Source organism: Oncorhynchus tshawytscha, linkage group LG07, assembly GCF_018296145.1.
Source record: "Oncorhynchus tshawytscha isolate Ot180627B linkage group LG07, Otsh_v2.0, whole genome shotgun sequence".
Taxonomy (NCBI): Eukaryota; Metazoa; Chordata; class Actinopteri; order Salmoniformes; family Salmonidae; genus Oncorhynchus; species Oncorhynchus tshawytscha.
Genome location: NC_056435.1, coordinates 49,561,997 through 49,577,572, shown reverse-complemented (window position 1 = coordinate 49,577,572; position 15,576 = coordinate 49,561,997). Strand labels below are relative to the sequence as shown.

The 15,576-nt window shown below is 40.0% G+C and overlaps 1 protein-coding gene across 5 annotated transcripts in view; it reads right to left on the bottom strand.

The window, feature by feature from the left end:
* LOC112254724 (nck-associated protein 5-like) overlaps nt 1-15,576 on the bottom strand; it is a 252,820-nt gene that overhangs the window by 30,200 nt on the left and 207,044 nt on the right. For 3 of the 5 annotated variants that reach the window (XM_042324568.1, XM_042324569.1, XM_024427508.2), the window contains 2 exons: nt 11,434-11,503; nt 93-227 (listed from right to left, as the gene is read on the bottom strand). In XM_042324568.1, coding sequence (XP_042180502.1) covers nt 93-221 — 129 coding nt within the window. In that variant the 5' untranslated portion in view covers nt 222-227; nt 11,434-11,503. Of the gene's footprint in view, nt 1-92; nt 633-1,827; nt 1,878-11,433; nt 11,504-15,576 lie in introns of those variants that run through there. The other 2 variants (XM_024427509.2, XM_024427507.2) reach the window with 2 other exon arrangements.

Sequence of the window (15,576 nt, the reverse complement as noted above, 5' to 3'; positions counted from 1 at the left end):
AGGAGGTGAGGAGACAGGGTGCGAGGAATTAAAGACAGACAAAATGAGATATAGCCTAGACGAGCCCTGAATTCCCCCTCCCTGGGCCTCACCTCCAGCTCCTTGAGCCTCTCCAGGAGCTCCCTGCTGCTCTCTGGCTCTTCCAGGTAAGACTCTACATTGCCTTCATCTGACTCAAAGGCTTCATCGCACTCCCTCAGCTCTGGCTCCTCAGACTCCATCACCACCTGCGGTGCAGAAAGGACGTCAGGGATACGGTTAGTAATGGTGTAGGGCAGTGGTTCCCAAACTTTTTATAGTCCCGTACCCCTCCAGATATTCAACCTCCAGCTGCATAGCCCCTCTAGCACCAGGGTCAGCACACTCAAATGTTATTTGCAATCATTGTAGGCCTGCCACAAACAATCACACACTATACGATACATTTATTAAACATCAGTACGAGTGAGTTTGTCACAACCCTGCTCCTGGGAAGTGACAAAGCTCTTATAGGTCCAGGGCACAAATAGTTATATAATAATCAATACTTTCGCTCTTTATTTAACCATCTTCCATATAAAACCTTATTTGTTCATCGAAAATTGTGAATACCTCACCACAGGTTAATGAGAAGGGTGTGCTTGAAAGGATGGACATAACTCTGTTGGGTTGTATTGGAGAGAGTCTGTCTTAAATCATTTTCTACACACAATCTGTCCCTGTATTTAGTTTTCATGCTAGTGAGGGCTGAGAATCCACTCTCACATAGGTATGTGGTTGCAAAAGGCAACAGTGTCTTAACAGCCAATTTGCCATGGCAGGATACTCTGAGTGCAGCCCCATCCAGAAATCTGTTAGTGGCTTCTGATTAAATTCAATTTTCACAGAACTGCTTGTTGAAATTTCAATGAGGCTCTCTTGTTCAGATATCAGTAAGTGGACTGGAGGCAGGGCATGAAAGGGATAACGAATCCAGTTGTTTGTGTCATCCGTTTCGGGAAAGTACCTGTGTAATTGCGCACCTCACTCAGGTGCTTCGCTATATCACATTTAACATTGTCCGTAAGCATGAGTTAATTTGCACACAAAAATATAATTCAATGATGTAAAGACCTGTGTTGTCCTTGTAATGCAGACAGAAGAGCCTCAATTTTGTCCTGCACATTGAATATAGTTACGGAGAGTCCCTGTAACCCTAGATTCAGATCATTCAGGCGAGAAAAAACATCACCCAGATAGGCCAGTCGTGTGAGAAACGGTCAGACAAGTGAAAATTATGGTCAGTAAAATAAACTTTTAGCCATCTCCCAATTTTAAAAAACGTGTCAATGCTTTGCCTCTTGATAATCAGCACACTCTGTATGTTGTAAAAGCATTACATGGTCGCTGTCCATATCATTGCATAGTGCAGAAAATACACAACAGTTCAGGGGCCTTGCTTTAACAAAGTGTCCAAAACGTCTTTCAAGCTGTCAGGCATTCCCTAGGCAGCAAGAGCTTCTCGGTAGATGCTGCAGTGTACCCAAGTTGCATCAAGAGCAACTGCCTGCACTCGCGTTACCAAATCAAATCAATTTATATAGCCCTTCGTACATCAGCTGATATCTCAAAGTGCTCTACAGAAACCCAGCCTCAAACCCCAAACAGCAAGCAATGCAGGTGTAGAAGCACGGTGGCTAGGAAAAACTCCATTGAAAGGCCAAAACCTAGGAAGAAACCTAGAGAGGAACCAGGCTATGAGGGGTGGCCAGTCCTCTTCTGGCTGTGCCAGGTAGAGATTATAACAGAACATGGCCAAGATGTTCAAATGTTCATAAATGACCAGCATGGTCAAATAATAATAATCACAGGCAGAACAGTTGAAACTGGAGCAGCAGCACAGCCAGGTGGACTGGGGACAGCAAGGAGTCATCATGCCAGGTAGTCCTGAGGCATGGTCCTAGGGCTCAGGTCCTCATCCAAGAGAAAGAGAATTAGAGAGAGCATACTTCAATTCACACAGGACACCGGATAAGACAGGATAAGTACTCCAGATATAACAAACTGACCCTGGCCCCCTGACACAAACTACTGCAGCATAAATACTGGAGGCTGAGACAGGAGGGGTCAGGAGACACTGTGGCCCCATCCGATGATACCCACCGGACAGGGCCAAACAGGAAGGATATAACCCCACCCACTTTGCCAAAGCACAGCCCCCACACCACTAGAGGGATATCTTCAACCACCAACTTACCATCCTGAGACAAGGTTGAGTATAGCCCACAAAGATCTCCACCACGGCACAACCCAAGGGGGGGCGCCAACCCAGACAGGAAGATCACATCAGTGACTCAACCCACTCAAGTGACGTTACCACTCCACTAGGTCTCCTTGTCATGGCTTTTGCGGCATCAGTACAGAACATGAGCAGCAGCTACGTTTGGCTTCATACGGGGCCGTTAGTGGAATTCCCGTGAGAGAGTGACGGTTAATTTGATTTAGTTAACCTTTATTTAACTAGGCAAGTCAGTTCAAATTAAAAAAACTTCAGGCTAGAGTCCTTCTTTCTCAATTTCCACCGTGCCCAAAGTTAACTGCCTGTTGCTCAGGCTCTGAAGTCAGGATATGCATACAATTGGTACCATTGGAAAGAAAACATTTTGAAGTTTGTAGAAATTTTAAAATAATGTAGGAGACTATAACACAATAGAACAATAGATATGGTAGAAGAAAATCTAAAGAAAAACCAATCAGAATTGTTTTCTTTTTTGAGAGCCCATGCTCTTACAATGGAAGGTATTGGGAAATAATTAAATCTAGCTCCCAGTATGCAATTCCATTGGCTTTCAAAGGGTGTCAGAACTCTATGTTCAATGTTTCAGGCTGGTTTCTTCCAAAACGAGTAAGAATAATGAGTTTTAGTATTGGAAATTCTAGTACTGTTGGAAATTCATGTTTGGGTGCCTGAGGAAGATGCACCTGCTAATATCAGTTTCCTATTGAACATACTTCTTTCCGTATGAAATATTAGTTTGATAACATTTGAGGGTATCTGAGGAATCAATAGAAACGTATTTTGACTTGCTTTAACAAAGTATAGCAGTAGATTTTTGGATTCCTTTCTCTGCATGTTGAACGAGTTTTAAGGATATAAATAAGGATTTGATCTATTTGTGAATTTATGAAACCTCTGCCGGTGGAAAAATATTTTGATGTGGGGCGCCATCCTCAAACAATCTCATGGCACGCTTTCGCTGTAATGGCTACTGTAAATCGGACAGTGCAGTTAGATTAACAAGAATATAAGCTTTCAACCGATAAGACAATTGTATGTACCTACATGTTTAATATCCATAATTCTTATGATTATTTATTTGAATTGCGCGCCCTCCAGTTTAACCGGAAGTTGTCCCGCTAGTGGGACGCCTAGCCCTAAGATGTTTTTTAAGAACAAATTATTATTTACAATGACGACCTAACAAAAGCCAAAAGACCTCCTGCGGGGACGGGGATTTACAAAATAAATAAATAAATAAAGGGCAAAACACACATCAAGTAAAGAGACAACACTACATAAAGATTGACCTAAGACAACAACATAGCAAGGCAGCAACACATGGCAACAAATCATGGTAGCAACACAACATGACAACATGGTAGGAACACAACATTGTACCATGTTTTGTGCCGCTACCAACATTATTGGGCACAGACAACAGCACTATGGGCACACAGACAACAGCACTATGGGCACACAGACAACAGCACAAAGGGCAAGAAGATAGACAACAATACATCACACAAAGCAGCCACAACTGTCAGTAAGTGTCCATGATTGAGTCTTTGAATGAAGAGTTTGAGATAAAAAAACATCCAGTTTGAGTGTTTGATGCAGCTCGTTCCAGTTGCTAGCTGCAGTGAACTGAAAAGAAGACCTCCCAGGGATGTGTGTGCATTGGGGACCTTTAACAGAATGTGACTAGATGTTAATTATTTGGTATAGGCTACCTGTATTTGACATTGTGTTGTTATTTCGCTGAACACTAGGTGGTTTAATTTGATTTTTGGCAGTGTAACGAGGCTACTCAGGCAAGAAAAAAACCTCACCCAAATGTATAGCCCCATTGGAAAATATAATTGGACCGTTTGAAAATGCGGAAAAAATATATATACACACAACAAAAAAAAGAAGGTGAATCACCATTTTTATTTGGCGTACCCCCGACAGCATTGCGCGTACCCCTTAACCCTACCCCAGTTTGGGAATACCTGGTAGAGGGTGAAGTTGCTCCTAGAAGCTGATACTGGGTAAATGTAGCAATAATCCAGCTAAAGGGTTAATGGGGCAATCAGCTGTTGAAAAAAGAACAAAGCGTACTGCCTGCCATTGTTTTTCTATGGATGCAAGGACTGACCATCCATGATATAAAAATAGTTTTAACTATATTTTGAGGCTATACAGTGTTCGTTTACATTTACTTCATTTACAAACATTGGAGTAAAACAAGCTTGTATTTTGAGTTCTGATGGGGTACGACAGTTGAACTAAGCTCATGAAGCATTTCTAAGTTACATTCTTCAAGAATCAATGGATGCATATAATTAAATTATACGTCCAAAAATGGATTAACAACTGCTGATTGCCCCTTTAAGTTTAGCATTAGGAGAGGGGACCTATACCTAGGGGTAAAGTCAACCCGAAGCTTAGTATTGGGGACATGGTCTGGAACACTTAAGAGAGAGAGGTTGGGGACACGGTTGGTAATAATGTCACTCCACACAATAACAACATCATGTTTTACACTCTTTCCAGGGTGATAATTAAAGAGGCTTTTATATTTTCAACTACATTTCACCTTTCCACTCTCTCTGCTTTTGGTAACGGTGACTGTTTTCAATAGTGATAGTGACAATGAAAAGAGGATTAACCTAGATTTAAATGAAGAACACGGAGGCTGAATTATAAAAAGCTTTACATATCTATTGTAACACCTCTGAGCACACGCATGGCGATCACATGAATGAAGCAGGGGATGGTCGTCTAGATATTACAGTTTATTTTACTCTCCAGGTCAACCATGGCTAAGCGAGAGGTGCCGAGACTCATGGCATCAGAAGCTCTGTGGTTTTACAAAGTTGCCAGAATCAGCCTCGTACGAACCATCCTGATCTCACAAGCTTACATTCTGTTTTGCTACACAGATCTGTAACAAAACAGAATTTAAGCTCTCGAGATCAGGATGGTTCGTACGAGGCTAGGACAGTTTCCAACAGAGTCCTTTATCTAAGCCATCGATCACTATCCATGTAAAGGTGAGGTCTCATGTAACATAACCATTGATAAGGAAAACAATAAAGGTATTCAGTAGAAAGAACATTAACAGGGCTTCAGTTCGGGATGTGTAATGAATGTCTAATGGGAATTATAAAAACAATAGGCCTAAAAACACAAACAAATAATATATATATTTTAATGGAATAGAGGAAGACTGTCCTTTTGATTCCCTAACACTTCCTATAGTCTATTCCTAGCTCTAAATTTAGGCCATACTTTCAAAAAAAATAGAACATTTGTGTCTTTTCTTGGTTGATGCTAAGCGAGTTCCTTGGGACATCCATACCCTTAACCCTAACAATAACACCTACCCCAGCCCTAACCTAACTGTTTTAAATTTCAACTTCAATGGGGTGACGTCAGAGTACCAAGGATCTCACTTAGACTTTTCCATCTTTTCTCCTCCCCAGTCTTGTGCTTTAGTGGGAAGGCCCGCTCCCTCAGGACATAAACCAATCCCTCTATTGTATCCAGATGATGGGCGGTAAATTAAAGCATATTCCACCCTTATCTAACCTCTCTCTGCCCATCCAAAATGACCTATTCAGTACTGGCAGAAGGATCTAAAGAGTGAAGTCCGTGGGGTAGACAGCCCTCTTCTGGCCTGTATGGGATTTACATTAGCTGAGTTTATTTTATTTTTACAGGGACAGTGCACATTAATCAACGTTTCAGTAAAAGTGCCGGTTTTAGCAAGCACTTCAACCGCAGTCCCTGGGCAGGATATTAAAAACAATTACAATATAACCAATCATTGAGCAGTGAGCACACGCAGAGCAACATAGGACAAGCAAGACAGCCCGAGCAACATAGGACAAAAAGCAGCAAGACAAAATTCATAAAAGTAACAAAGTGTTTCCACACCTCACAAGCTACAGACAACATGGAAAGCGGCAAAACACAGCTAGGGATTATGTTCACAAGTCTGATTGACCTTTAGCCATGTCTTCATGCATTTTGTGAAAGTGTAATATGTGGTGCAGTTATGTGTGTCTGATGGCAGTGTATTCCAGACATGGGAAGCTCTCACAGAGAAAGCAGATTTACTAAAGGTGCTTTTACTTTAGGGAACTATACAGTCACCTCTTGTGACAGACCTTGTGGATCTGCTGCCATATGTTTGGGTTTTCTGTTTAACAAAAATACTGAGTGGAGGGGGAGCCATTTAGGATCTTGAATACAAGACATGCGTAACCCTAATAAGTTCTTCCGAGAACCCTTTAAAAGGGTTCTTCATAGAACCCCTTTTAATGGATCCTCAAAGAACCCTTTGAGAAGAACCCTCAAAGAACCTTTTGGGATTCATTTTTGAACTACCCCCCGGTCCCCTATTATTAATAATAATAAGTATAACAATGACAATATTTTAGTTGTCAGTGTTTATGATTTTAGTGGAAAAGCAGAATAACAAAAATCTAAATGAGGTAAACTCCCAGCAGAGCCCCAAGTCCAATGGGTATATCCTCTGGCGTATTGATGTTAATGTCTTTATGTTCTCCGTATCCATAGCCAGAATGATTTTGCAGTGCATGGTGATTGAACAGGTTTCCTGTTATATTCAGGTATAGGAAGGGTAAAGTCTGGGAATTCCCCCCCCAAAAGACATTATATAGATGATTAACAAAAGATGCACACAACAGAATTTATAACTTTTTGTGGTGAATGTGAATTTAAAAAACTGTTTTGATAATGGTTTTCATACACATACCGTGTCCATAATGTACAGGCCTATGGGATATTCATTGAAGAGGTAAGGGAGGTGGATGATACATGTGATCTGCATTACATACCAATACCTACTTACATAACTTTTTATGCCTCCTCGTATACCTGCAGATAGACACAAAAGTGAGCAGTTCAGTCATCTGCACGCAATACAGCTAGCCTTCAACATATTCTTACCTCTTTGTTGATTGATATCCATTGAATTGTGTCCATTTTCTGTTTTAGAAAGATTGTCACAAATATAAAAAGATAGATGGTATCATCATAAAACAAAATAAATGTAGGTCATACAAGGGACAAACCTTACCTTAAACTGAGGAGATTTTTCAGTTAAGTGCCTGCACCTGCTGTCCTTTCAAATCAAAATGTTTCAGTTGGGTTCCCCCACCAACTAAGGAGGTTCCTCAATGAACCCCACCTCCTATGGGGTTCTTGGAAGAACATTTTAGATGCCATTTTCAGTGTCAAGAACAATAAGGTTCTTCGAAGAACTTTGAGGAACTTAGAAGAAGCCTTGTTGAACCCCACATTTTTTTTTAGATCATGAATACGGACTTGCTAATGTGCAAAAATTCTGGCATGTCCCTCTGCACTCTGATGTCTAGGAAGATTTGTCTAGGAAAACAAACAAAAAAACATTTTAAGTTGAACCCTGTTACATAAAATTAACTTGATTTTTAATATGGTGAAATGATTCCTTTTGAAAAAGAAATTCCCAAAAGAAACATTGAACATCTAATAGTTAAATCATAGTGTAAAAGCAAGTGAGCTGGTTCTATTCTTTTTGGCAATTTCTGGTGTTTTGTGATGGGACAACTGAGTGGGTCAAGCATGACATGTCAACCCTGTTACCCATAGATAGACAGGCTAGAAATGTTTTAATTTGAAATATTTTGCAAAACTTGCCTTCAATTGCCCCTCCCTGTTACACAAAACAAGCTTCCATTCCACCTGTCACAAGGTGATTTATGGCTGATTTAAAAGGCCCAGTGCAGTCAAAATGCATTTTTTTCTGCATTTTGTATCATATTGTATTTCTGTGTTTTGTATCATATTGTACACAACAGATGATGAAACACACATTGTAAAAGTGTATGTGTTATTTTCCGATAGTTGCTGCTTGAAAATACAATCTACACAGGAGCTTCTAATCAGCAGGTTCGCATGGGGTGGTAGTTTTGGCTTTCCATGGTGACATCACCATGTGGTAAATTGGTTAATAGACCAATACATTCTTTTTGTTCCAAGCCTTTCTGCCAATAATAGCTAGTTTTTAGTTTTTCCCTCCCCACTCAGACCACTCCTAGACAGTCCTAGCAAATTTCTTGTTTGAGAAATAAGTTTGTCCATTTTCATTTAAATCTATTACAGAAAAGTACTTAATTGTTACCCAGAAATTATTTGATATTGAATTAAAAATGGCTGCATTGGGCCTTTAAAATTAAATCAACCTGTCAACTCTGATACTTTATTTGGCACTTACTATAGTCATTTTTTAAATTTAACCTTGAGATGGAAAAGTACAATGTTAAAAAATTATGCAAAGATTTATTTGTTTCCCCCACCAAATTACACTACCCAAAAGGGACTGATTTCGTGGAACGACCCAACATGACTAGTGGGTGTTGCAATACAAAGCCATATTTATGCCGATAATATGTTAGAACAAGTCACAAAAAGCTTAATAATGATGGAGAACACATGAGACTCAAAAAAAAAGGTATGGGGTGCCAGAGAGAAGTAAAGAGAAACTCTCTCAGATGAAGAGTGCACAAGGTGCCGCTTTGAAGCACACTTCAGAGAGACTGTTCGGGTCGGTTCAAGGCAAGAGTTCTTCCTTTGCATGACTGCCAGGGTTGCGACAGCCAGCAGTAATTGTTGGTTTATTGTCCAGTGCAGCTGTTTAGAGCGGAGGTAACGGATTCTTTGAACAGGGGATTAATGTAAGGAAGGATCAAAGAGAACGAGGCTGCATGCCAGAGTCTGAAGATGCACTATTATAAGGAGTAGGGTGCCATTTGGGACGCACTCTATCTAGGCCAAACAGATAAAGTATTCTCAGGGACATGTGATTTGTGCCACATGCCGGCTTGGATCAATACATTGATGGCACTGCAGCCTCCTCCTCTCCCATGTATCCCGCTTTCTGAGAATCCAAAATAAACAGGGCAGTTGTATATCCAGACTTGGGTAGGTAGGAGCTTATTCTCACCAGGCCACATAAAAAAGGTAAAAAGAGAACACTGACATTTTATAAATTATTTTCCTATCTTTCCGCAGATCAGTGCGCTGTTCCCTTCTTATTTTGTGATGGATGTCTGACTGACTTGAGAGAGCTTAGGTTTCGGGTTTTGATTCAGCTAAGAATATAAATCGATATGGCCGGTGTGGTTCAGCGATTAGTGCCGTGGACCCCAGCAGACATGTATTGTATATCCTACCAGAGTAGTCATGGATTCGTATCAGACCCACTACCCTTCTGACTCTCAATCTCTCCTATCTTAATAAAATAAATAAAACCCTCAAAAAAAAAAAAAAAATATATATATATATATATATATATATATATATATATATATATATATATAAATAAATAAGAGAAGAATAACTCAAATAGACTTAGTAGATTCAGTCAAATAGACTCATGGTGGTGAACATGTGCACGTCATTGGAGGCTCCTCATAGGAGGAAGGGGAGGACCATCCTCCTCAGTGATTTTTTTTTAAAAATAGTAAAACACTTAGTTATACTTTTTAGATAAAACTATACTAAATATAATCATGTCACCAAAAAAAATTGATTAAAACATAATATTTTGCAATGAAGGTCTACAGTAGGCTCAACATCACTCTGTAGGGTAGCACCATAGGTGCATTGACTTCAATACAAAACCTAGGAGGCTCATGGTTCTCATCCCCTTCCACAGACTTACACAGTAATTATGAGCTCATGCAGCATGAACTGACATGTCCACCCAATCAAAAGATCAGAGCATGAATCTAGTACTGAAAGCATAAGAGGCAGCTAGCTAGCACTGCAGTGCATAACATGTGGTGAGTAGTTGACTCAGAGAGAAAGACAATAGTTGAACAGTTAAATTCATTTCTTCCAAAATGAAGGAGAAGCAAAAGTCTAATTTTTTTTCCACTTTCAGTTTCACTTAGCTAGCAAATGCTAGCTATCTAGTTTAGCCTACTCAAACACCCTGCTCAGACAGAGGGATGCTATGTTAGCTAGCTGGCTATGACTATCCAACACGACTTGGAAGAGTTGCAGTGTTAAGGTAAGCTTTTGGTTTTACAAATGTATTGCCACTGTGGCCCGCGGGTTTAGGTGCAAAACGGCTTACCGACTGTACACTAACATTACTGCATTATTGCAGCAGGTTCACTAATGCCTTAGTTCTATTAGCTATGTTGACTATGATGTTACTTTAGCTAATATGATGACAATGGTGTAGGCTGTGTGTAGCAGTTATGATATGGTTTGGAAAGTTTTTTTTTGCCTGGTCACATACAGCTGATGTGTTGTGCATTGACATCCACACATGACGAAGGGAAAAGATGAGGAGAGAGCATAGTTGCGAGAAGGAATACAATGTGGCTGTTATGAAAGTGAACTGTGTTTATGCGTGATCAGGGGTATATTCATTCCTGCCGATTCTGTTAAAATGTTTCTTAAACTGAAACAAATGGGGATAAACATACCTGAATTTGTCCAATAGATACTCTCGCTTGCAACTGTTGGACTATGATTACACCCTATATTAGCTAGATGCAGGCAAGAGTGTGCAAGGCGGTGTTGTCCATGTGTCGATCACCTCAAATTTCTCTCGATCTGTGCGCACCTACGTTGTAAACTTTCATTTATAGGCTAGACTGTAGCAACCTCATGATGGGTATAGGGAAAATGTAATAGCCTAAACCTATTGCTGTTATATTTAACTGGGTGAATGGAATATGAATGACATTCAACCAATATGCTGTAATAGAAATAAGGCCATGCTCATTAAAAAAATGATCTTCCTCCCGCATCTTAAACATCACTGACCGCCACTGGGATAAATATACCTGAATTTGTCTAATAGAAACTCTCGTTTGCAACTGTTGGACTAATGATTACACCCTAGATCAGCTAGATGCAGGCAAGATTGTGTAAGGCATGTAATGAATGTGTCACTGTTTGTGCACCTACGTTGTAAACTAATTCGTAGGCTATAGCAACCTCATGACGGGTATAGGGAAAATTAAATCTATCAATGTTACATTGAGCGGCGTGGACGGAATATGAATGACATTCATCCAATATGCTGTAATAGAAATAAGGCCATGCTCATTAAAAAAAAATCCTCCTCCCTAATCCTAAATGGTACCCACCACCACTGGTGTACGTGTGTAGGAGGGGGTACCCACCGGTGAAGCTGGCTAAACAATGTGCAGAAAGGTCAGTAATGATGCCGTTCAGCCCCGCTCTGCAATTTACCTGAGAAACACACAAAAAGACAAAATGTTAGTCTCACACTATTCCCAGGGTAAATCATTTAGTTTAACATCTTACCTAAAAGACAAGACACACCAAAACATTGTAATTCCACAAAGGTCAAGAATTGCATTAACTGGTCACAAAAAAAGCTAAACCTATTTTCTAGGGCTGATCCCACTTAGTGAACTGGTTGATTGTTTAGTAGATATGCTGTTGGTCGACAGATCTTTTAGTAGAGCAGTGACAAATATATAAAAATAGTGGACTAATCCATTGCAGACACTGTGGGGATGGCCCACCAGTACCACCAGTAGTACATTTACCTTTAATTACCATAATTTCTCACCTACGTTTGTTTGTTACGGTATTTTCTGCTAATGCAGTCAATATTTTATTGTTACAGTCTTACTGTTGTCATTGTAGGAGTGGACACATTTTTTGCAGAGCGCACAACCTAGGCTACACTTGTGAGTAAACAGTTTTGATTTATTTCATTCCATTTACAAGTTGTCATTTTATTAATTGTTTTTTTGTTTGAAGCGCTCCTGTCAATCTTGAGTAAGGACACGCACCTGATTCGGCATTGAAGTAGGCATAAGCTACCTGGCCTGCATGCAAATGTAGGCATAAGCTACCTGGCCTACATGCAAATGTAGGCATATAACCTCTTGAAGCTAGGGGGCACTATTTTTATTTTGGGAAAAATAACATTCCCAAAGTAAACTGCCTTTTTCTCAGGACCAGAAGCTAGAATATGCATATAATTGACAGCTTAGGATAGAAAACTCTAAAGTTTCCAAAACTGTAAAAATATTATCTGTGAGTATAACAGAACTGATATTGCAGGCGAAATCCTGGGAAAAATCCAATCAGGAAGTGACTCTTATTTTGAAACCCCTGTCTTTCTATGCATCCCTATTGCCCATTGAAAGGGATATCAACCAGATTCCTTTTTCTGTGGCTTCCCTAAGGTGTCTACAGCCTTTAGACGTAGTTTCAGGCCTTTATTTTGAAGAATGAGCATAAACATCCACATTGCGTAAGTGGTCTGTTGTTGGCTCTCAGTGTGATTTTTGCGCAAAACAGAGAGGTAGCCATTTTTCCTCCCAGTCCTATTGAAAAGCCAACTGTCCCGGTTGATATATTATCGAATAGATATTTGAAAAACACCTTGAGGATTGATTATAAAAAACCGTTTGCCATGTTTCTGTCGGTATTATGGATATAATTTGGAATTTCTGTCTGCGTTGTCGTGACCGCGATTTCCAGTGGATTTCTAGGCATAACGCAAACTAACGGAGGTATTTGGATATAAAACATATCTTTATGGAACAAAAGGAACATTTGCTGTCTAACTGGGAGTCTCGTGAGTGAAAACATCCGAAGCTCATCAAAGGTAAACAATTAATTTGATTGCTTTTCTGATTTTCGTGACCATGTTACCTGCCGCTAGGTGTACATAATGTTTTGCTGGGAAAATCGATAAACTTACACAAACACTTGAATTGTTTTCGCTGTAAAGCATAATTTCAAAATCTGGGACGACAGGGTGATTAACAAAAGGCTAAGCTGTGTTTCGCTATATTTCACTTGTGTTTTCATGAATATGATTATTTGACCGTTGCGCTATGCTATTTAGCGTAGTTGATGACAATTATCCCGGATCCGGGATGGGTGCTTCCAAGAGGTTTTCTTGCAGAGCGCACAACCTAGGCTACACTTGTGAGTAAACCGTTTTGATATATTTCATTCCATTTACAAGTTGTCATTTTATTAATTGTTTTTTTGTTTGAAGCGCTCCTGTCAATCTTGAGTAAGGACACGCAACTGATTCGGCATTGAAGTAGGCATAAGCTACCTGGCCTGCATGCAAATGTAGGCATAAGCTACCTGGCCTACATAGGCCTATAAATGTGCACGGTTGGGGATCTGATACTATTTCTGATTGTCTTAACTCCCCATCACTGCAGAGCTTCTCAAAGTTATTTTTTTCTTCACCTCAAACAGCAAGTAAACAAAGTCTGTTTTTACATCCATTGAGAATGACAAGTTTGTCAATGTAGCCCATTTGAAAAATGTTTCCAGCGCTCTCCCTTTTGATAACCACTCAGCATGAAAGGGGAAAAAAATGCATGCTCTGATCTGGTGGAAACGATAACTGCACTCCAAATGGAAAAGGTTGCCGACCGCTGGTACAGTTGGAAGTTTACATACATTTAGGTTGGAGTTATTAAAACTTATTTTTCAACCACTCCACAAATGTCTTATTAACAAACTATAGTTTTGGCAGGTTGGTTAGGACATCTACTTTGTACATGACACGTCATTTTCCCAACAATTGTTTACAGATTATTTAACTTAGAATTCACTGTATCACAATTCCAGTGGGTCAGAAGTTTACATACACTAAGTTGACTGTGCCTTTAAACAGCTTAGAAAATTGCAGAAAATGATGTCATGGCTTTAGAAGCTTCTGATAGGCTAATTTACATAATTTGAGTCGATTGAAGGTGTACCTGTGGATGTATTTCAAGGCCTACCTTCAAACTCAGTGCCTCTTTGCTTGACATCATGGGAAAATCAAAAGAAAATCAGCCAAAACCTCAGAAAAACACATTTGAGCACCACAAGTCTGGTTCATCCTTGGGAGCAATTTCCAAATGCCTGAAGGTACCATGTTCATCTGTACAAACAATAGAACACAAGTATAAACACCATGGGACCACACAACCGTCTTACCACTCAGGAAGGAGATGTGTTCTGTCTCCTATAGATGAACATACTTTGGTGCGAAAAGTGCAAATCAATCCCAGAACAACAGCAAAGGACCCTGTGAAGATTCTGGAGGAAACCGGTACAAAAGTATCTATATCCACAGTAAAACGAGTCCTATATCGACATAACCTAAAAGGCCGCTCAGCAAGGAAAAAGCCACTGCTCCAAAACTGCCATAAAAAGCCAGACTACAGTTTGCAACTGCACATGGGGACAAAGATCATACAGAGGAAATGTCCTCTGGTCTGATGAAACAAAAACAGAACTTTTTGGCCATAATGACTATCGTTATGTTTGGAGGAAAAAGGGGGAGGCTTGCAAGCCGAAGGACACCATCCCAACCGTGAAGCACAGGGGTGGCAGCATCATGTTGTGGGGGGTGCTTTGCTGCAGGAGGGACTGGTGCACTTCACAAAATAGATGGCATCATGAAGAAAGGAAAATTATGTGGATATATTAAAGCAACATCAAGACATCTGTCAGGAAGTTAAAGCTTGGTCACAAATGGGTCTTCCAAATGGAAAATGACCCCAAGCATACTTCCAAAGTTGTGGGAAAATGGTTTAAGGATAACAAAGTCAAGGTATTGGAGTGGCCATCACAAAGCCCTGACCTCATTCCTATAGAAAATGTGTGGGCAGAACTGAAAAAGTGTGCCCATGCAAGGAGGCCTACAAACCTGACTCAGTTACACCAGCTCTGTCAGGAGGAATGGGCCAAAATTCACCCAACTTATTGTGGAAGACTACCTGAAACGTTTGACCCAAGTTAAACAATTTAAAAGGCAATGCTACCAAATATTAATTGAGTGGAAACTTCTGACCCACTGGGAATGTGATGAAAGAAATAAAAGCTGAAATAAATAATTCTCTACTATTATTCTGACATTTCACATTGTTAAAATAAAGTGGTGATCCTAACTGACCTAAGACAGGGAATTTTTTACTCAGATTAAATGTCAGGAATTGTAAAAAACTGAGTTTAAATGTATGTAAACTTCCGACTTCAACTGTATAGCCTAACGGCAGAATCTGCAGAGGCCAGGAGCAGCGGGAGGTGAGTCAGGAACAGGTTTTTTCCTTATGGTTAGGCTATATTGATCTCTGGCTCCCTCTTTAGTAATTTGTGTCTTAAATGTTAAATCTCAGTGCTTAAAACATCAGACAAGCTCAGTAGCTTACATATAGTTGACTTTATTCAAACATAGAAAAATACACGGTCGACCAAGATTTTCTTTTCAGGGACAGCCCTAATATTTTCACCATCTTCGCAGCGATCCTCCTTGAGTGTTTGCCATA